The sequence below is a fragment of the Syngnathus leptorhynchus genome, chromosome 7, assembly GCF_054491065.1.
Source record: "Syngnathus leptorhynchus isolate UIUO chromosome 7, UIUO_Slep, whole genome shotgun sequence".
NCBI lineage: Eukaryota > Metazoa > Chordata > Actinopteri > Syngnathiformes > Syngnathidae > Syngnathus > Syngnathus leptorhynchus.
Window position 1 is genome coordinate 368427 of NC_141201.1, and position 20523 is coordinate 388949.

Consider the following 20523-nt stretch of genomic DNA (forward strand, 5'->3'; position numbering starts at 1 on the left):
GTACTGTGCAACTATTTGCCTTTGTTCCGCCTCGCCTTTCGAGCGTCACGAGTCCCTTCTAGTGACGACAGCAAACTTCTTCAATTCATATTTATTTCCAAAAATACAAAGTATGACACTTACTTGATAGCAGCCCATCCAAGCTGCCATTTCTATACATAAAAACACACGCACACACGCACGCACGCACGCACGCACGCACGCACGCACGCACGCAACCTGGCGACACGTGCTAGTCGTCGTCGTCGTCCAAGCGAGCGGCGCATATTCTGGCAAACCTTTCCGTCTGCCTCTTCCTGGAAGTGGGCGACATGTCGGGACAGTGCCGAGGACCCCTGCGAGGAATTCGAGGCGGAGTCGGGCCGCGCTCCTGTCGACGAGAAGCAGGGCGCAAGAAAAAGCAGCTTCAGCGATGCAAAACACCAAACCAAGATGATGATCAATGTGTCAATTCAAAGCATCTTCCCATTGAAATGAAGGTGAAAAACCAAAGCACCCCAGCGTTGGATCAAGATGCACTACGGCACCCCGCTCAGAGGAAAAGAAGCAAAGACAGAGAGGGAAAGAAGAGAAAGCAAGCAAGAGAAGCCATTCTAGACCCGCCGGCGTAATGGCTTTCTGGCTAACATGACTTTCACAAGCGCTTTGACAACACTGCAGACTCAAAACGCACTTGCTGATTATGATTCTATTAGACAGCTTGTATGATGGAACGCAGCCACAAAGGCTGGCAGATGAATGCATGCTTCTTACCTAATGATTATTGATTCATAATCCGCGGTGTGTGTGTGTGTGTGTGTGTGTGCGCGAGAAAGACGCCATCCAGCCAAAGTGGCGCAAATCTATGGCCTTGCCTCGGCTTTCACGTTTGTGTCAAAAGCTTTCGGTGCCTGGGCCAAGAATGAACAATGGGTACTCACTGTGTCACCGCTGCCGCCACTGCCGCCGCCAGATGAATTGGAGAAGGAGGGCGCCAAGCGTACCACTCTCAGCGAGGCCTCCAGCTGCTGAGAGGGCAGGAAGAAGTTGGGAAGCGAGCTTTGGACCCCAAGAGTCAAAGAAGAAACACCTGATGGCATCCCACTCGCCCCGCTCGAGAGCTTGTTTGCTGGAGGTACAAATCTAGCAATGAAGGAAGGATACACTTGTTTGGGCGGCGCGGAACCTCCGGCGCCGGCCGCGTCGTCCTCGCTCGGAGAGATCGAGGCGTCCTCCGCGGACTCGTCCGTGCTGTCGGGGTGTGACGGAAGGCTATTCTGCAAAGCCCTCTTAGGGGTGGAAATGGGCAGCTCATTCAAATGCCTGGGCTCCACCACCACTTCCTCGTAATCGTCCTCCTCGTCGCTGCTGCTCCGTGATGGACGTTCCTCATCGCCGTCGGTGGTTTCCGCTTCCTCACTCTCTTTTTCCTCAGACCGAGATGTCGGAAAGGACGGCCGGCGAGAGTAAGCGGCGCGTGGGCTGGAGCTCGCGTCTGCGTGCTTCTCTTTGGCTGCCCTACTACGGAGGATGGAGCAAATGGCCTCTTGGCTTTGACCTTCCGTTGAAAAGCACACAAGTGATTTGAGTTTGGAAAGAAATTCAACAGATCTTCAAAGATTCCGCCGAGTTAGCGGCTCACCATTGCGTGGGGACGTGAGGAGAAGCTGCGGCGCGTCGCCCTCCCGCTCGTCTGGCTCCGAGGCCGTCAGGAAGGCGGGCGGCGCGATCTTGCTGCTGAAATATCTCTGGATGTTGTCTTGCTCGCTCATAATCTTCCTGCGTGTTGAGACGCTTGGTTTAACTTCACCGCTTTGGGAGGGGAAAAAAAGGGTGAGGAGCCGGGCTTTGTGCCACGGCAATGTCTAGTGAACTTGAAAAATGAGCGGCAGCGGGACCTGCTTGGGCGAAGGGAGATATTGAATGTGCAGAGGATATAGCGGGGAGGGCGCAATCTTTTGAAACTACCTGATTGTGGAGAAGAGCAGAGAGCCGGAGGGGGTGAGCTCATCGCCGCTGCCCGACTGAAGGCCGGCCTGCTCTTGAAGGCTCTGATGGTGAAGACGCACCTTTTGCATGTGCTCGTCGTGGCGCTCGCTCTCGCTGGGCGCCGAGCTGGTCGAGGGATGGCAAAAAGTGCACGTTTTGTCTCGGTGCGTGCCATCGTGGATGAAATGATCAAAAGGCGGCGACGCCTACCTTTGGGGAAAGACGGCGTCCACGCGCTCGGGGGAGGAGATGTGCTGCTCGGGGTATCGACTGATGTGGGAAGGGAAGCTGCTGTAGGTGGCGCTGGTCCGGTAGCTGCGAGGCATCGAGTGCGATGAAGGCTGTGAGCGCAACACACGGGACTCAAACAGAGGAACTTCTGTTCGTCGAGGCATTTCTTTCAAAATGCCCGACTGAAGCAAGCGCGCCTTCTGTTGACAAATATACACTTTCTTTCTTGGACTGAGGTGTTCTGCCAAAGACGGGACAATTGTATCGCGTACCTCGGCGTCCGCGGCGGCGGCTGCTGCTTTCCTCTGCCCTCGGAGGTCCTGCACCCACTCCAGCGGCTGGACGCTCACTTTGAGCTGACCGCGGCAATGGCCGGCAAAGTCGGTGACGTTGTACCAGCCGCACAGCGAGCGCAGGCCGCACAGCAACGGGGTCAGGTCGACAGAAGCGAAACCGACGGCCCGCTCCGCTTCGGCGCCGCCTTTGTGCCAGACTTTGAACACCAAGCTCTGTTGAGGGTCGAGGAGGAGCTGCTTGGACAGCCTGATGAATTCAAAAGAAAGGCGTGGTCAAGCGGCCCGCTGCGGAGATTTGCGCCATCCTTTCTGGGGAGAACGGCACCCACCGGCAGTCGTGTTGATGGTCCCACACGGGCCGGTCGCTTTGGGCCGCCACAGCCGTGGACACGGGTTCCGCCGAGTCGGCGACGACGTACGAGACGTAGCAGCGTAGCGTCCCTTCGCCGCTCTCGCCTAGCAGAAAAGCAGGGAGAGGCAAGTTCTTACTCACAGAGCGCGTTGCGTTGAAATGGTGATGACACGGCACCCGGTGCGAGTCTATTGTTTTGTAGTTTAAAAGGGGCGGTGCCGAGTGAGCGACCTCAGGAATAGGGTCGGTCGGCGCGGTGAGCGAGTATCGCAGCTGAAATTTCAAATGAAGTTTTCAACTCAAATTTGGCTCAGGTTGAGGGTTTACCCTGCCAACCACGATTTGACATGCTCACCATTTAGACTGAGGTTCTTAGCCCCGTGCACGGCAAGCGTGACCGGGAACGACAAGTCGTCACTCATCACTTGGGCGGCGCGCGGCGAGGCCTCATCTTGGGTGGTTTGGCTTTGCGTCGGTTGAGGCGACAGGGGAGGCGGCGGCGGTGCCGTTGGCGGTGCCGTTGGCGGCGGCGTTGGCGGCGGCGTTGGCGGCGCTGGCGGCTCCTCGACTAAGGTTTCTTCCTGGCTGTCGGAGTCCGCCGGGGGGTCTTCCGCCGTCGGGAGGTGAGCGTCGGCGGTCAGGCTGATGTGCACCCGCAGAGCGGCGCCCTGCAGGTCTGCCGCCGAGCGCCTGAACAGCGGATACACGCCTAACGAGCAGAAACGGGAAAGAATATCAGCCATTTGTTTTTGTTATCATCCTTGCACGCTGCACACACATAAATCAAATGGCTGCCTATTTCATACCACTGAGAGTCAACTTGTGCCCGTGAGCCTTGGCGAGCGAGGACAGATCCACGAAGGCGGAGCCCAGCAGGCGGTCCGTGTCCCGGGGCCTCTGGCCTTTGTCCTTCTGGAAAGCCACCCACACCTGGACCTCCAGCCTCTCCTCTCGAAGGTACCACAAGAGCGGCTGCGAGCTCATCAGCTCCAGCGTGCGACTCCCCTGGAAGGTCACGGTGGCCCGGTCGCCCTCGGTCGCCTCGCCGGCGCACGGGTGCTTCATGTGCGAGCAGAAGGCCTCGTGCTGGTAGAACTTGTAACGGAGGTAACAGTAGGTGGAGCGCTGCAGGGAGTCGTGGCCCGGCAGGAGCAGGCAGCGGAGCGGTAACCAGGCTCTGGGTACGGACAAGGTCAGGGATAACTTCCTGCCGCTCGGCTCCCAGGCGCCCGGCTCGTCACAGTCCACCTGAGCCCGGGTCGCATCCCAGCCCAAATCCCGAGCCACGCGAATGAGCCGCTCCCGCTCCGAGCGGTGGGCGAAGCCGACGGAGATCTCCAAGCCGCCGAGCGACGCGTGCTGACTTTGAGGAGATTCCCGGGCAGCGGAGATGCCGAACCAGCCGGAAATACCTGGACGTGGAAGCGAGCGCCATTAAAGTTTGAGTCTCAGATATTTGTAGGAATGCTGAACAAATCATTTTTGCCGATGACCATAAAGGAATGATTGGCAATCGGAGGGTCGGTCGGGACCCATAAGCGACGTTCTGGATGGGTCATTTGCGATGAACGTTATTTCAACCCTTCACTCGGTCAATTCATCAATCGAACTCAATTGTGGCGTCTTTCCCATCGAGCGCAGAGCAGCACACCTGTGGTTTTCCGCAGGAGGTCCGCCAGCTGGATTTTCACTGTGCCCAACATCACATCAGGAGGCCTGCAAGTCGCACCTGCGCACAAAACGAGAGGCTAGGGCAACGTTCACGTTGCAGCTCCATTTGCGCCCATCGTTGGACAGCGTTCGTACTTGTCAAGCAGGACCGGGGCTGAAAGTCGCAAATGAATATACCACAGAATCTTTTATGTTGGGTGGTGTGCCCTAAGGTCTTTGCCATGTAAAAAGCACGCCTTGGCTCACAATAGGTATGTCGGGAAACACCAAATTACAGATTGAACCGACCTCGGCGGCTGTCTTTATTCCAGACGGTGAAGACGGCCCAAGCTTCGGCCAGCTGCTCGGCCAGGCTGCAGGTTTCACCGCCGCTCTTGCGGACCAGCGCGTGGCAGCGCACCTCGGCGAGGTGCTCAAACTCGGGGCAGAAGGTCCTGGCGGCCACGCGGGTGCGCGTGGGCTCGTCGTCGGGCAAGAAGGACAAGCGGACGCTCACGTAGGAGTTGACGCCCACGCCGGCAAAGTAGTCGTACCTTTCGTCTCGCTGGGCTACGGCTCTGCGCAGACCGAGAGATAGGGCGTGCGTGAGCGGCCGGCGAATGGAGGCGCGGGAAAAAGGGCCGGCGTACCTGGCCGCTGCCTGCAAACCGCACGCTCTGTGCACTTGAAGCACGAGGGTCACGGGACAGGAGGCGGCTCCTCTGGCGGCGGGCGCGTCCGCTCTCGCAGGCCGGTAGTTGTAGCGAACGCACACGTCCAGGAGGCCTGACAAAACACACGCCAAGGATAGATTCAGAGTTTGACTGGGAATGGCCAAACACGCAACTGGGAGCCAGCAATAGCAAGATGAGCAAGGTGAGCCACGAACGCTGGCAAAAGCAACGGCGGCTATGCTTGAGATTTGTTCACGGAAAGGCCGTCCTTCCGCTTGCAGATGAGGGACTGTTTTGGCTCTAGTTTGAGATCAAAGGTTGAAAGTGCAGACCAGAGGGTAGAGGCTGATGCGCCGTCAAGTCGTCCGCCGTGGGGAGCAGAGGTATGGAGAGCATCTGGGCCTCGGCGGGATGCCGTCCCTGCATGGTGACCATGGCGCACAGTTTGGACAAGGGCAAAATTCCTTTGGCCACCAGCTGCTCTCGCACATTGGGATAATAGTATCTGCGGCGGGAACGGAAGCCAATCAAAGGCTGTCGCCGTTCCCTCCGAGCGTTGCTGAGCGACGGCTACAAACCTGCACCACACTTCAAAATGGACGCCGCCGCCGCCGCTCAGACCCTGGCTGGAAAGAGAGCTGAGCAGGAGCTTCTGAACGGGAACGCCTTCGGGAGCCAAGAGGGCGTGCGTCTCCGTGTGGCCAAACACCGGGTCGGGCACGCACAGGGTGGTGGCGGTGCGAAAAGGCTTCAGGTCCATGTCTGCGAAGAGATGATTGATACGGAGGAATGACCCTGAAACGTGTGGACGTGAGTAAAAAGCTGCTCACTGTACTCGTGGAGCGTGGCGTCCACATCGTCGCTCTCCTGGCAGGGGAAGGCGTACCGGACGTAACAGTCGGCCTCCCCCCACACCGTCGACTGCAGGGGAGTCAGGCCCGTCACCTTTTCCACCCTGATCGTGAACTCGTGCTCGATCATCGCCAGACGGGAAGCGCTCGAGTCGGCCGCCCGGAAGTAGCCTGCCGTCTGCGTATTGTTGACAAACATGAGCAACATATGGATAACCATTACGCGGACGTCTCGGGATGGAAAGCACCAAACCTTGGCGGGCGGGCCGGGCTGGTGCTCGAGCAGGCGAAGGGGTCTGAGGGGCGGGCGGCCCGGCGTCTCGCCCTCTTCGTCTCTGGCGCGCTGCAGGGCGAGCACCTGCTCGCAGAGGCCCATGGCCAGCGTCACCCGGAGGCTGCCTCGGCAGCCACCCGAGAACACGTCCACCACCGGCATGTAGCAGTCCACCCCTAAAACGGGGTACTGCGCCTGCAGAAGGAGCTGGGCGATCTTTGGATCCCTGCATGGGAAAAATACAAGTGGAGACCGAGCATGTCGCCAAATGAACGTTCAAAGAAATTCACAGAAGCCAGCTAGCTCTCGGAGCAAAAAGCACAGGCCGGTAGCAGAGAGACGTATGCCGAACGTGCCTGAAGGACATGTAGAACTGGTGTAGAGGCAGCTTCACCAGACCGAGGAGTCCCTCGTGGCCGGAGCCGCCCGTCTTCTGCCAAACTTCGATCACCATCACGTTGTTCCTCAACCGCTCCAGTAAGTGCGCCGTCAAAGCCACGGGAGTTACCTTCAGGCAGCAAAGGGCAAATGTTTACTTGCGGCCGTCGCGTATTTCTTTTTGGGACATTCACTTTGATGCTTTCCATCACATCCCACCTGGACAAAGTTAAAGGAAGGGTTGGCGCGTCCCCAGCTGACCACAGACCTGGCCACCTCGTCGCACCAGAACATCTTGCAGTTCAAATACACGTTGACGTTCCGCGCCGGCCCACCGCTAAAGTTCTTGCCGTCCGGCACCATCAGCAGCGTGTGCAGCAGGACCTCGGGCGACGCGCAGGGAAGGGTTACCGCCGAGCATTTGGGGGCCGAGTCTTCCGAAGAGCGAGCGGCTGGCTCCTCCGAGCAAAACTCGAGGCATTGCGAGGACTGTGGAGGTGGACATCGCGAGGACGAATCTTCTCTTTTTTCACACATTTCAGAGTCTCTGTTGCCGGTAGCAAGTTCGAGCAGCACCTGGGGAGAGGCCACATTCCCGCTCAACAATTCTTTCTTCACAAACACAAGTTTATTCTTGAAAAGAAAATTCTTGAGAAAAACTAGATTGCATAAGATGACGACTTTGCTTGTTGAAAAATGCTAACTGAATTCAGAATCGAACTTTATTTTTGCAACAAAATGACTAACTACTGGGGTAAGAGTGTCAAGTTTCCAGCCTATATTCCTTTACCTTGAGAAGACAGAGTTGTCGCACAGCGCCGTCCACGGCGCGCACCGGCAGCGCCAGCGACTGGCCGAGCCGTCGGCTCTGCAGCAGACTTCGCAGCGGATGAGAGGCCTCTCCGATGACGACGGCCTGCGGCGACAACAGCGATTTGATCGTTGCTATTCTGAGCGTTTCATTTACAAGAAAAGGAACCGTTTCTTTCCCCTTCAGATTTTACTGTCGATGACCAAAATGTCCCTTTGAAAGGCATTTTGTATTAGTTTCATCATCATCATCATCATTTTGTCGTCGTGCGCTCACTTTCTTTTGGTCATTTTTTCGGACGTAAATTCGAAAAAGCAGCTCGGTCGACCACCAGACTTCCACCGCGCTTTTGCTGAAGCGGACGGGAAACACCGAGAGCTGATTGAAGCTCACCGCTTTGAAAGGCACAAAGAGAAGCATGTCAGATGTCCAGCCAGCGCCCAAAGCGACAAACAAAAAGTACACGAGCGAGCGCCGGCCGGCCGCCTGGCCAGCATGCTGCGGGCTGCACCTCCTTCTGTGACGTTACTGGAAGCGGCTCTGGTCACCTCCACGCCCGGCACCACGCTTGGGCCGTGTCGACCGGAGGAGGAAGTCTTGGGGAAGGTATACTCCACAAAATAGGTGCTGGCGAAAAGAGGGTCGGCATCATTCTTGAGCGCTACGCTTGAACGAGAATCAAGCAAAGCGCATCACGGTGCAGACGTCAGCCCACCCACCACTTCTTTCTACGTAACAGCGAAGGAGATTTGCTCGAGGGCTTCTCGGTCGGGGGGCTGGCGCAGCACGCCGGCACGCTCAAGGAGCAGACGGTCACTTTGATCGATCGCATGGAAGTCAGAAAGGTCAGCCGCTCCTGACTCAGAGGAGTGCCCGTATCCGCCGCGACGACGCTGGACAAAGGTTCCGACAAGACACGTTTGTGTTTGCCCTAGACACATTCGAGCCGCGCGGGCAGGTAGGAAGAGCCTTACTCGTCGCCCGTGGTGGACGCAGGCGGCCTCGACTGTTTGTCTGTCGCCCACGGACTCTCGGTCTGCCCTTGGCCGTCGGCCGCTGCCTCGTCTGCTCTCAAATCTGACATCTGCATCACAGGAATGCCTCTTTTCAAGACGAAATTGGGCCGTCTGTCTTTTTGACACACCTGTGGACTACCGACGGGGGTTTTGTAGAAGAGATTTTCCAGCAAGCTGTGATCGTACTGCGGGTCGCCAAGCTCGCTGTCTCCGCTCGCGCTGCTGTGAATGGACAGAGTGTCGGGGAAGGAGCCCTCGCCCTGCCACGGAGGCGGAGTCTTCCGCCTGAGCAGAGGACCAACGTGACACCTTTCAAATGTTCCACTTGAGCTATTTCAGTGGAGTCTCGGAAGGAGCTACAAGTTGCTTTGATTTGGTCAATTGCCGCTTTATTACTTCCCATTAACTTTGCAAGGCCAGCCTGAGCCCATTGAAAGCACTCGTACAGTTAAGGCACGCACCTGCCGAGGAGGAGATCCACAGCTCTGAGGTCCACGTCAGGCGAAGAACCGAGGCGGCGGCGGTCTCCGGCCTCGTCGTCGTCGGCCTGGGCGTGTGGGGGATCGTTTTCGAGGACCGCTTCGGAGGGCCTGAAAACATTCGAAGAGCCACGAAAGGGTCTACTCGTAGCAGGCGATGCAAAAGGTGCTCAGGCCCAGAGGTAACTCCAGCACGTCTACGATGAAGCTTGCTCATTTAATGTAAGCGCTATCCTCCGGCAAATAGTCGTTCCGTCGTGCCTTGTTGCGTCACTCACGTGGAAGGCGCTCTGGCGTTGTCCCTCTGCAGAGGCAGTTGGAGGTCTTTGAGAACCGGGGCAGCGTCCATGTCGCTTTTCAACGCTGACACAAGCATAGCGTCCCGAAGTTTGCTGCCACGCTCCAAAATGACTGAGGCCAAGACAACGGGGTACGTTAGTCGGACCGCCAGCAAATAAGACTAGAGCCGCACTGAAAGCAAAACACGGACGGCTGCGCTTTTCCAAGAAAATGTGCTCCTTTTCTGGGAAAAACATTGGACACTTTAAGCCTAACATGCAGTCGCATCATCAGATGCGTGGCCATAACGCTCCTCGTCTAACTTGTTGAAACCGTCACAGACGAGTCAATCTTTTTTGTCACCCACCCGACAGGATGTCATTTCTCGGCTGACCGTCCTCTTTTTGACCGTCCGCTTGCAACTTGAAGTTCTCCACGGTCTCATCTCGACGCGTCCGCGGGCCATCTTTCCCTCTGAAAACAGAAATTGCATCAGCGTCTTGTTTTTTTTTCTCCGGGCGCCGATGTGAAAACGCTCCTTGACAAACCTGAACGTATTTCCACCGCCGCTCACGTACGATTTGTCGGTGGCGGTTGGCGGAGCCTTGTCAAGGGTGGCCACGTGAGGAACGTTGCTACTTAAGTGGGTGCCGGAGCCGTGCTTGCGGGACGCTCCGGCCACAGGCTCCAAATGGAGCGAAACCTAAAAGCGCAGGGAGGCGACATTGAGCTTTGCCCAAATCCTCAACGGAGACCGCGAGCGACGTGGCCGACGGCCGCCGAGGCCTTGGGGGACATTCACAAGGCTTTTGTTCATCCGACTCAAATCGACACATAATGACCGCTGTTGAGCCTCTCGTCTCGTCATTTGCAAATCGAGACAGGCAGAATTAAGTTGGAAATACCCCGGTGGACATTTTGTTGGTTTGTTATACACCTATAAAGTCGTCACGGTCCCACCTCCAACTGGCCGAGCTTCTTGGAGGCGGGTGACACCAGGGCGTAAAATCCGGTGATGGGCTGCGACTGGGAGAGGCGGGAGATGTCCGGCACTCGAGCGTGCGCGACGGGAAGACAATCTTGCTTGCTCAATACTTCCAGCACCAAGTTGGCCATATCTGTTGCAAGCCGCAAGTCAGGTCATGGATATCTTCCAAATCGCTTGACGCAGGCACTTCCTGCCGCAGTTTACCTGCCAGGTAGGAGGTGAGCTGCTTGGTGCCGCAGCGCACGGGAAAGCGCGCCGTGGTTTTGGCGCTCTTGTGCGAGGGAGATGCGTCATCCCGGGGGATGAAGAGCGTGCCGTCCGACGACTCCCCCCACCAGCGCAGACGCACCCGCGTCACCGGCGGAGGCCTGGCCACGCTCCAGCGCAGACGGCTCACGGTCACGCGCAGGAAGCCGCGCGGCTCTCCTTCCACGAGGGGGGGAAGGCTGGTGGAGGCCGGCACATCGCACAGGGCTGCAAAAGACACGGCCGTTCACGGTCAGATACCACGAGAACGCTAGATGTGTGCCCGGGCGGCGGTGGGGTTTTTCGCAACACTGGTCGCCGAGAGCCGCTGTCCTGCCTGCTACCACTTGAGACCCTCCCTTTGCCACATCATTGATTCTCCCACCATCCAAGTGATGGTTTTGTGTGTCAATAACGACTTGGTGGAGACGTCATTTCTGCTTGAATGAGGCCGGCCCTCTGTAAGTTCAAAGGTGGTGGAAACCATCACAGTATACAAGTACAAGGCAGGACATGATGACTATCATCCTAAAACAGAAGCCTAAAATGTTGCCTTTGGAGTATTGTTATCGTTCCAACAACAACAACGACGACGGGAAGGTGAAGCCAAATTTGAAAACGTATTATTTATTTCAAAAATATGACATAGTGGCCACCCACTAGCCGGGCCGACAGCTTCTTGCCAACTTAGCAAGCTAGCCGGTCGGCTAACAACAAGGTTTTACCTTTCGGGTTTGTGAGCCCGGTGGCTTTGACCGAGCCCTGTTTTCGGCTTTTCATGACGCCAAGTCGGGAATATGACGTGCGAAGGTGGCCGACGAGGCGATGCCGACGTCCGTAAGCATATTTAAGCCGTTCAAAGTGAGGAAACACTCTCCAAGAGCGAGCGCACGCACGTACACAAACAAACTGTCCCGCTGCCCGCGCTCAACTGTTGACTGGGTTGCGCACGACTCCTGTCCCGCCCCCGTTGCCGCTCGCCAGGGCATGACGGGAAATGTAGTTTACTAAGGGCGGCACGCAGATATTTTCAACCTGAAGTTGTTGACGCTTTGGCTCCTGATGCCTATTTGTTTTTTGCCTACATATCCAAGTTATTAAATTGCCTTTCCACAAGAAAATTCAACAAGATCATTTGAATGAAACGAAATTATTATTATTATTATTATTGGTAGTAGTGGTAGTAGTAGAAGATACTTAAATTTGTAGATGCCGGGGGGAAATTCAGTTGTAATATTGATCTACCCTGCACCTTCTGTCAGTATTATCAACAGAGGTGGGATTTCTGTCAACTTTTGGATAATTGGTGCTACCAGTCAATGAGTAGATTGGAACAGTTGCATATTTGTGCTTTTTGCAGGACTGGTAAGAACAACAAGTTTGGATTTTTCCGATTTTCAGTTGTTTGTCTCTCTGCTAAGGTCTCCCGATGAGGTTTGGCTTCAGTTAGTAATTATCGGACAAGCTGATCATTAACGTCACAGGATTGAGTAACCTCCAGTTCTCCCGTTGTTTACCGAACACGTTGACTCTGGTGGCGGTGGGTGTCTCTGGGGTGGGGTGGGGGGGGGCAATCGCTGGCCTCTTTTATTTACGCAAGTTCTGCGTCACGGCAGGACTCCGCGTCCAAAACAAACTGACAGAGCAAACACAGAGCGGATGGGCCAATCGGTCGACACACTCGATTTTTGGCCGGACAACGAAATGCGTTCTCGCAAAGCATCTCTTGTGTTTGATTTGCAGATGGAAGCGCGTCCTTTTACAACGAGGGCACAGACACGCACCTTTGAACGATTGTGCACGCCGAAATCATTTCTGAGGTCCGCTTGCTAGGTTTGACGTGACTTCAATCGACGCTACGACACGACACAGCGAGGCTTGTGCTTTGGTGAAAACTGGCCTTCTTGGCTCCTAACTCCTAAGGCCGGTTGTTGTGGCCTGCTGTTCTACTGCGTGGTACTCCCCAGAAATAGAAAGTCTTGTCATAGGATTGAGTAGCTGTTGTCAAATGCGCAGTATGAATAAAGGCGCACTGCAGTTGTTCCCGCTTCTGCTACCAACGATGAAGGCTGCAATCGTTTGGGCCAAGGAAACCGAGAGCCATTCTTTTTGTTGTTTTGCAAGTTGGGTCAATCGTCAGATCCCGCTTGCGACACCAAAGGCAGCGAGTAGTTTTCAAGGCCGGAAGCGAAACACCATCGTGAAAATTGCAAATGTTCAAATGCTCGGAATACTGTGTGCGGAGGAACCGCATGCTGCTTCACCACCCGCATAGACGATGATGTGACGGCACGCAGCATCAGACTCTGCAAGATGCACGTACGTAGCCTCGGTGGCCTGTTTTTTTCGGGGAGGGTTGAGATAAGGCGAAACGAGCGCATCAGCAGGCAGAGTCAACAGATCAATGACTTTGATTACGCAATGTGACGCAGCCCCGCCCGCCGCTGCATAAATAGAGGCGGCGGCGCTTACTCAAGCAAACTGCGGGTCCCAAAGCTACAGAAAAGGCTCACCTATTCCTGCTTATTTGAGCAAAATGCAAGCCGTGTGTTCACCTTCGACACGTTCCGTTCGGAGCGCCGGACGACTTTTGGCCTCGCGACGAGACCTTCGCAGCAGGAGAGAGGCAGCAAGCGCACGATTGCTCAGGTGCCTTTTTGCTCCATCATCTTTTCAAATGGGAATTCAGAGTGAAAATTGAAATTTGCAATTCACCTAAGATGTTTCATAGGTTCAATATTAGTTTAAAAATATTGGCTGGTGATGGGGTAAAACCCAGATTAATTCTACTTCCATTACGTTCATCTAAGACTCGGTTATGTGTGTCGTTCAACTTCGGGAAGGAACCATTTCTTCTTTCTTAAGCTGTTCCCTTTCTTTTCCTTCAAAACAAAAGAAAGTGAGTCAATCCCTTTTTGTTGTGCAGCACGGCGGGCGTCCTCTTGAGCGGCAGAGAGTCAGAAAAGCCCAATTTGCTGGCCCAGCAAATGTGCTCAAGCACAAGCGCGGCGCTTTCGAGCACGAGCCACCTGGACACCTCGTCTTTGCAGGTGCGTGCGTGCGTGCATGCGTGCGTGCATGTGTTACTCGGCCCTCTCTTAGAACAATAGTAAACATATCTCCATCGTGAGCATGCGGCACACAAAAAGGAGTGCAGAACAACTCACCTTGCTCGCTCCACGTACGCATGCAAATATGAACGGAGTCAGGCAGGGAAAAAAAAAAAAAGCTTTGATGAAGAGGCTAACAATGCACTGGTCCCGGCCGGCAGCAAGCGGAGCAGCTGACGCACGCCGCCCTGATCGGAAGGGCGACGTCGCTGGTCGCCGACGGCACCGGCACGCTCCTGTCGCAGAGCACCTTCGCGCTGGTCGACGCCCTCCACGGCTACGCTGAGGTGAGAGCGTGACACGAGCCATTCCAAACATCTTGTCATTTGCCGGAGAAGGCCATCGAGGTAGACCTCACGAGGTCGACCTCGATGGCCTTCTCCGCCACGGGGACCATTCCAAACATCTTGTCATTTTCGGACAATCGAGCCAAATTGCTTCCTTTGTAGCGCCAACGTCACGAGAGGCTCGAGTCTCAAGTCCCACTTTTGCATCTGCTGTCAAGTTTCACTGTGTTTTGGGTTTTCAGGCCGTGCACACGCGCATCGCTCTGCAAAGACGTTTCCTGATCTCGCTGGGGAAAGTCAGCCCGGCCGACGAGGACGCGCTCCAGCGGGCCATCTCTCAACAGAAAGCGCAGGTCACTTGAACTCACTGAATCAAGTTACAATCAACCAAACGTGTTTGATCAGACCAGCAAAATGTCTCCGCACGCCGCGTTTTAAGAGGCGGGCCGGGCGACACGTAGCCCTGCGCGTTGTCTGACCTTTGAATGGCGTCCGTGACAGGTCAGCCAGCATCTGGACCAATGCAAACGCTTCGAGAGCACCTGGATCAAGGCCGTCGACTTGTGCCAAATGACGGCGGAGGCGGCGAGCGCGTCCGGTGAGTGAGGCGCCGGCGCGCACCAGACGCCGTCGGTGAGCCCAGCCTGACGTCACCTGTCGTCCTCAGGGTCGGAGCAGGCCTCCGTCATCTTGACGGCCAACGTGCAGCTGGCGCGCTCGCACACCCAGCGAGCCCGCGAGGCGGCGGCGGCGGCGGACAAGAAGCTGGCCGAGACCAAAGTGGACGAGATCCAGAGGATGGCCGAGTACGCCTCCTCCCTGGAGGACGCCGACGAGCTGGAGATACACGAGGCCTACCTGAGAGAAGACTGAAGGGGACGTTGTCAATCATTTGTGACGTTCATTGTAACATTCGGAGGCGTGGAGGAACTTGAGGAGTTTTGTTTAGACGCCACCTAGCGGCATCCTTGTGTCGAGAAACAAGTGTGCCCAATCAACCAGATGAGACAAAAACGGTGCTTTGGTGCCACCGTGGTGTCATAGGAGCTCCGTTGAAGTGAGTTAGGGCACTTTGACAAACTAATTACATGTTGTGTCCACGGAAGTCATTCCTGGTTGTGAAAGCGTATTTATTTGATTGATTGACTGATTGATTGATTGATTGATTGGTTGATTGGTTGATTGATTGATTGATTGATTGATTGATTGATTGATTGATTGATTGATTGATTGTGAGCAAATTCGACGGTCCAGGTCGTCAAACTTCCTCTTTGTGCTCATTTCTTGACATAACATTGCGATGTCATTTGGGGGAGCCCATTTGCTTTGAGTCCAGTTGTCTTGCTTTTATTTATAATTGCAACTCTCGCTTTTATTATATGATTACAGTCAAGTGATGGCGCACCTTGTGTTTCAAGCACTCATTTGTCAAAGTTGGATGTCTTTATCATAATGATAAGTGCTTTTATTTGATCCATTGCACCGTGCTGTTAACACTCATCTGGAAATGAGAAATAAAATATGTTTTCAACACATGGCCTTTTCATTTGAATTGCACAAAAGGCATCGAACGACACCCTTAACAGAGACAATTTGAAAAGAATGCAGAAGAAGAATCACAAGACAAGAGGTTATGGTATCAGGTCAACATTCTTCTGGAAATATACAAAATGCTCACAGTCTTTTGCATTTTCTAACTACACACAAGACATGAGGCAACATTGAGAATATGGACACACAATCAGAATAGCGCAGCCATGAAAGCAGACAGGCTCAGACAAGTCCGTTCAAAGGTTGCACTTTGGATTCGATGAGTAGCTTTTTGTCTTTCCACGAACAAAAGGTGACGATCGTCTCCTTTTAGGTCTTGGAAAGCCATGAACGGCGGCGCCCGCGGCGGCAACATACAAGTCGCCTTTCCTGCCTCGCACGCCCGCAGAGCACGTACGACTTGAGCACCTTGAAGAACATCTCATCCCTGAGGCCGTAGACCAGAGGGCTCAGGCAGCGCGGGGTGAGAATCAACACCACGTAGTTGAACATGCGGATGTATTCAAACAAGGCGCTATTCCGGCCCTCGATGGCCTTCTCCGCCATGGGGACCAGCAGGTACAAGAGGCACAGAAGCAGCTGGAAAGCGTGAAGGCTCACCGTGCCCAGACCTTTCCGGGACGCCGCCCGGTCCCCGGCCGACGCCGCCTTGGCCGCCTTCATGATGCGCACGTAGCAGAAAACGATGACGGCGCCCATGGCCGTGAAGTAGAGGAAAAACGTGACCGACCTCAGGTAGTTGTGCCACGGGTACGCTTCTAGGTTGTGAACGGTGCACCTGAGCTCCTCGGCAAATTGGCCGCCGATCACCGACGGGAGGATGGCCGCGAAGAACACCAGGGAGGGTACGGAGCTCACGGCGCCGACGAGCGCCACGGCGCCCAGGGCTCGCCGGCCGGAGCACAGGTCGGCGTGCCGCAGGGGCGCGCACACGGCCACGTAGCGCTCCAGGGTCATGGCGGTCAAGGTGCACGCCGTGGCCATGTTGGAGACGGCCAGGAAGAAGTAGATGAGCATGCACAGCCGCAGATTGGTGGTGATGCCAAAGAAGTAGAGGAGGAGCAGCAGGTTGCTCACCAGCAGGAACCCGCAGTCGTTGAGCAGCATGTTGCCGAACAGGATGTAGCGCATGGACGACGTGAACTGCACCTTGGAGAGCAAAACCACCAGCTGGAAGACGTTGACGGCGAGGAAGACGGCGATCAAAACCTGGATAAAGTTTAAGATGATGTTGAAGTTAGACCTGACTTGAGGGTTACCGCTCGCCGCCAGCGAGCTGTTGCCGGCCATTGGTAAAGCAGGAACTATTTGGGAACGGACGGGCAAAGTCGCCAGCCGAGTCGCCAAGCGAGTCACCAGCCTTGTCGCCAGCTGAGTCGCCAGCGAGGCTGAGCTTTGCAGGGAGGGCCGGCCAATTTGTAGCCCCTTTTCCCATCCGTCGTCACCAATAAATGCACGCCGCGGCAGCCATGGTGACCCGGGGGCGTAGTCATCCCCTCAGTCTGTGTGCGCGTGTGTGCATAGTGACCGACAAACTTTTCAACTTGAATGAAGGAAAGACATGATGACGGTAAAGCAAATGGAGAAATGCGGAAGCCAAACCGCCGACACATAAACGAGACCCACAATATATGGACGCCCGCTGCATCGGTCCAAAGAAAGAAGACGTTTGACTACCCAAGCTGTAACGGCGTATGGCGTTCAGCCCCAAAAGCCAGCTTCGCTGAGCATCGTGGAACTCGGTAGACATGCCAATCAAGACAAAAAGTCTCTTCAATGAAATTGCTGTCAAGCGGATTGACATGTTTGACTTTTGGAGTGGATTCTTTTTGGATGCCAGTCCAAACAGGCCACGAATGTTTTCTTACCACGAGGGACCATTAGACGGCACTTAATTAGCAGTGGTTGTTTGAAGAATTTGCCGACCTCCTGGGGCAGAACGACGCTCATTTTGTCCATGTCACTCATCTCCCAAGATCATACAATCCCTGTGAAACTCATTACATCGAAAAGCGTTCATTCATTATTCAAAGCGTTTGGGTCGAGTGTTTTGGTGCAAAATGTTGGCCATCGTGGGATGCAATTATGCAGCTCCACTCAAATTGTTGTTGTTTTAATGTGTCATCATGTGTTTTGGTATCCAAGGACGCCATCCTGAAACATTGTCCTGGGTGTTGATGATCAAGTCCAGTGAAACTAATTAGCAGCAGCATTCATTATTCAGAAGTTGTTGTTGACATAGTCATGATGTCTGTCATTCTTTTCCAAATGAACGTAAGGCCAGGTGGCCCTTGGTTTTGTCACGGGTTACATTTTCATCACTTTTCAGATACTCAGAAACAAAAAACGCCCAAGTATTTTGGCCATCTGATGGCAGGCAGGCAGGCAGGCAGGCAGGCAGGCAGGAGCCTGTGACGTCAGTCCGGAAGTGACGACAGCGGATAGGGACGTTGAGTCAGGCCGGAGCAACATGGCCGCGCTCGGGCGGGGAGCAGCCTTCTTCCGCTTGCTCCGGTACGTACGTCCTGTTTCCTCGGAATTTAGTTCAACATTTCGCCCGAATAAGGACACCACTTGTAGATATAACGTCGTCACGTTTGTACACAGATTTGGATGAGCTTCGACCGGAAAGGAAACCTCAAGACGTTGGCATGCACCTGCAATGACGCAATAGGTGCTACGTCAACGGCAACGTCGATATGCGTTTACCGTGTTGATTGAGCCGAAATGGAGCTCATCGGAATATTGCCACGTGTAACGCACGTATGGCAAAGGTGCAACAAATGAATACTGTCCCACCTTAAGCTTAGGAGCAACGCTATTATTACTATCAGAATTGATTGAACCTGCTCATTCAATTGTTTTCATCTAGTGAACAATTCTCCAGAGAAGCCTCGAGTGCTTGCTTCAATTGTCATTTCGATCTCTTTGTGTCTCTTAACCTGTGAAGACATTGACTGTAAGGCAGACTGACTTTGTTGCCATCCAAAACCAAAGGCAAAGAATTTCAGGAAGGTGCATTAGCGTCACGCAATGCAAAAGAAAATGATCTAGTCAGAAATACCCGTACAGTAAGCCATGTCAACAGACGATAGATTGAACAATGCTAACATGCGCATGCTTGTTCTTTATGCTCTGTGGGAAAGGACTCGTACTGCTGCAGCTGATCCTTTTTGGGGAATTCTATTGTTTGCAGGAGCAATGCTCGGGTGCTGCGGAGGCACGGCAAAACAGCGGTTGGCACCTTGGCAAGCTGGAGGAGCGTGGCGGCGGCAGCGGCGACAGGTGGTGGGCTGTGCGCCGTCCCCTTCGCTCAAGTAAGCGCGACGGCTGCGCTTTGAGCGCTTGCCATTTCCTGGCCGTCATTTGTGTAGGCTGCCATCGGGGCGCTCTATTTCTGGGAAAATGGTTCGAGTTGCTTTCCAGCAATTGAATGGAAACCTTTCTCCGCCAACTGTTCCCTGTCAAGAGCCAACTTTCACGTTGATTCCTTCTCATCTTCTTGTTTCCGGTGTGGCGGCAGATTCCAAACCTCTCCCACGAGTCTCTGATCAGACGAGCGGCCTCGCTGGTCACGGACAGTTCCGGCACGTTCCTCTCGCAGAGCACTTTGGCCCTCGTAGATGCCATCACTGAGTATTCAAAGGTGAGCCGCGAGACTTTGGTCCGCACTGGACGGAGTAGCTCACGGTGGCCTTTTTCTTTTCTCTTCAGGCGGTGCACACGCTGGTAGCGCTCCAAAAACGCTACTTGGCCTCACTGGGGAGTCTGAGCCAAACGGAGGAAGAAGACATCTGGCAGGTGATGATTGGCCAGCGAGCCCAGGTGAGTCACGGCCGCCGTTACGGCGCCACGGCGATAGTCCTCACGTACTCCCGTCCGTGCGTGACAGGTCAGCCACAGAAAAGAGGAGTGCGAGCGTTTCGAGGCGGTGTGGAGCGGCGCCCTCCGCTTGTGTGAAACGGCAGCCGAGGCGGCGTACACTTCAGGTGGGCAAATGTCACACGTGAAAGTTTCCTGCGAAAGAACAAGCAGACGCTCGTCCCGCTGACAACGCGTTGTGAGCTTGTGCCGAAAAAGGCTTTGGAATTGCTGAGGAAGGAAGGGCTGACAATGGCGTCAACTCGCTTTTTTACAAGTGCCGTAACACCCAGAAGCCACCAGGTGGCGCCAAAGGATTAGAGAAACGCCACTCAGTTCAATCCCATCAGCCTTGTCGCTGTCATGTTCCTTCACTTGAATTTGCTCTCACTTATTCGCCGCATATTTTATTTGGGTGGGAAATGAAGCGTAACTCTCCGGTGGAATCATATCATTCACTCAGTACACACCCGTCCAAATTCCAAACGAGTGCCGGCTCGAGACTGGCACGCCGAGGCACTCTTCCCAGATGCACTTTTGTCGGTTCGCAGGGGCCGAGCACGCGTCCATCACCATGCGGACCAACGTGGAGCTGGCTCGCTCCCGGGCCGAGGAGGCGCGCAAATTGTCCCGGGATGCCGACAAGAAGCTGGTGGAAGCCAAAGCCCTTGAAATCCAGGCGCACGCTCGACGCGCCGCCGTCTCGGAGAAGGGCGAGGACGACGTGCCCGAAGCGTACCTCCGGGAGGACTGAGATGGGTTCGGGTACGGCAAATGGGAACGGCCTCGCTTCGGTCCCCCGACCCCTTGCCCGAGTCTCTGCGCTGTTTGTTGTCGTTCTATTGCAGGTTTGTCACTTTGCTGTGCCATGTGCTCCCTTCTTTTTGGAGAACTTTTAATAAAAGCATCACCAAACGTGAGCGTGCTCTGACTGGTGACAACCTGGACAAATGAGCAAAACAAAAAGCGAGCTCGCACCTTCCCAAATGAGTGCTCGCGCACGACAGCTTTTGTCGTCGTTTCTTTCAAGCCAAATGCTTTCTGAGGAAGTGTGAAAAAGCACATCCGTCGTCTCGTGTCGTGTCGTGTCGTGTGCGTCTCGCATACGCAAGCTTGATGACATTTTGCTTGGGGTCAGCGCAGCCAGCCACCGTTGTCCCGAAAAGCCTCGGCCGTCCATTTTGCTTTGTGTGTGTTTGGGGGTTTCATTTTACACGTGCT

General features: G+C 54.8%; 4 protein-coding genes across 8 annotated transcripts; 2 read left to right on the plus strand and 2 right to left on the minus strand.

Moving 5' to 3' along the window:
• Positions 1-223: 223 nt before the first annotated feature.
• c2cd3 (C2 domain containing 3 centriole elongation regulator) lies at positions 224-11409 on the minus strand. Of its 4 annotated transcripts, none has more exons than XM_085917128.1 (32): positions 11219-11409; positions 10452-10721; positions 10220-10377; positions 9808-9962; positions 9627-9733; positions 9259-9391; positions 8963-9091; positions 8645-8786; positions 8460-8569; positions 8205-8378; positions 7997-8112; positions 7762-7880; positions 7465-7590; positions 6894-7250; positions 6653-6804; positions 6276-6522; positions 6002-6200; positions 5750-5933; positions 5504-5676; positions 5148-5283; positions 4807-5075; positions 4499-4576; positions 3654-4259; positions 3203-3556; positions 2825-2951; positions 2472-2742; positions 2179-2309; positions 1948-2094; positions 1622-1758; positions 1144-1537; positions 921-1038; positions 224-370 (listed from the first exon to the last, which is right to left on the minus strand). In XM_085917128.1, exons 1-32 carry the CDS (start codon positions 11271-11273, stop codon positions 233-235), a joined length of 6012 nt encoding a protein of 2003 aa, XP_085773254.1. In that variant the 5' UTR covers positions 11274-11409; the 3' UTR covers positions 224-232. The 4 variants fall into 4 exon arrangements, with proteins under 4 accessions (XP_085773254.1, XP_085773252.1, XP_085773253.1 ...); XM_085917126.1 differs by having other exon boundaries at positions 1622-1791; XM_085917127.1 differs by having other exon boundaries at positions 8630-8786.
• A 1553-nt stretch (positions 11410-12962) lies between these two features.
• Positions 12963-15423, plus strand: LOC147053935 (diablo IAP-binding mitochondrial protein-like). Its single transcript, XM_085916172.1, has 6 exons — positions 12963-13142; positions 13420-13543; positions 13765-13890; positions 14133-14243; positions 14392-14488; positions 14558-15423. Exons 1-6 carry the CDS (start codon positions 13030-13032, stop codon positions 14761-14763), a joined length of 777 nt encoding a protein of 258 aa, XP_085772298.1. The 5' UTR covers positions 12963-13029; the 3' UTR covers positions 14764-15423.
• Positions 15424-15750: 327 nt separating this feature from the next.
• LOC147053936 (odorant receptor 131-2-like) lies at positions 15751-16731 on the minus strand. Its single transcript, XM_085916952.1, has one exon. The coding sequence runs from the start codon at positions 16729-16731 to the stop codon at positions 15751-15753; it is 981 nt and encodes a 326-aa protein (XP_085773078.1).
• A 1088-nt stretch (positions 16732-17819) lies between these two features.
• On the plus strand, positions 17820-20217 carry LOC147053937 (diablo IAP-binding mitochondrial protein-like). Of its 2 annotated transcripts, none has more exons than XM_085916126.1 (6): positions 17820-17955; positions 18638-18758; positions 18965-19087; positions 19156-19266; positions 19334-19430; positions 19854-20217. In XM_085916126.1, the coding sequence occupies exons 1-6, from the start codon at positions 17912-17914 to the stop codon at positions 20054-20056; spliced, it is 699 nt and encodes a 232-aa protein (XP_085772252.1). In that variant the 5' UTR covers positions 17820-17911; the 3' UTR covers positions 20057-20217. The 2 variants fall into 2 exon arrangements, with proteins under 2 accessions (XP_085772252.1, XP_085772251.1); XM_085916125.1 differs by lacking the exon at positions 17820-17955 and adding an exon at positions 18154-18215.
• The last annotated feature ends 306 nt before the right edge of the window (positions 20218-20523 follow it).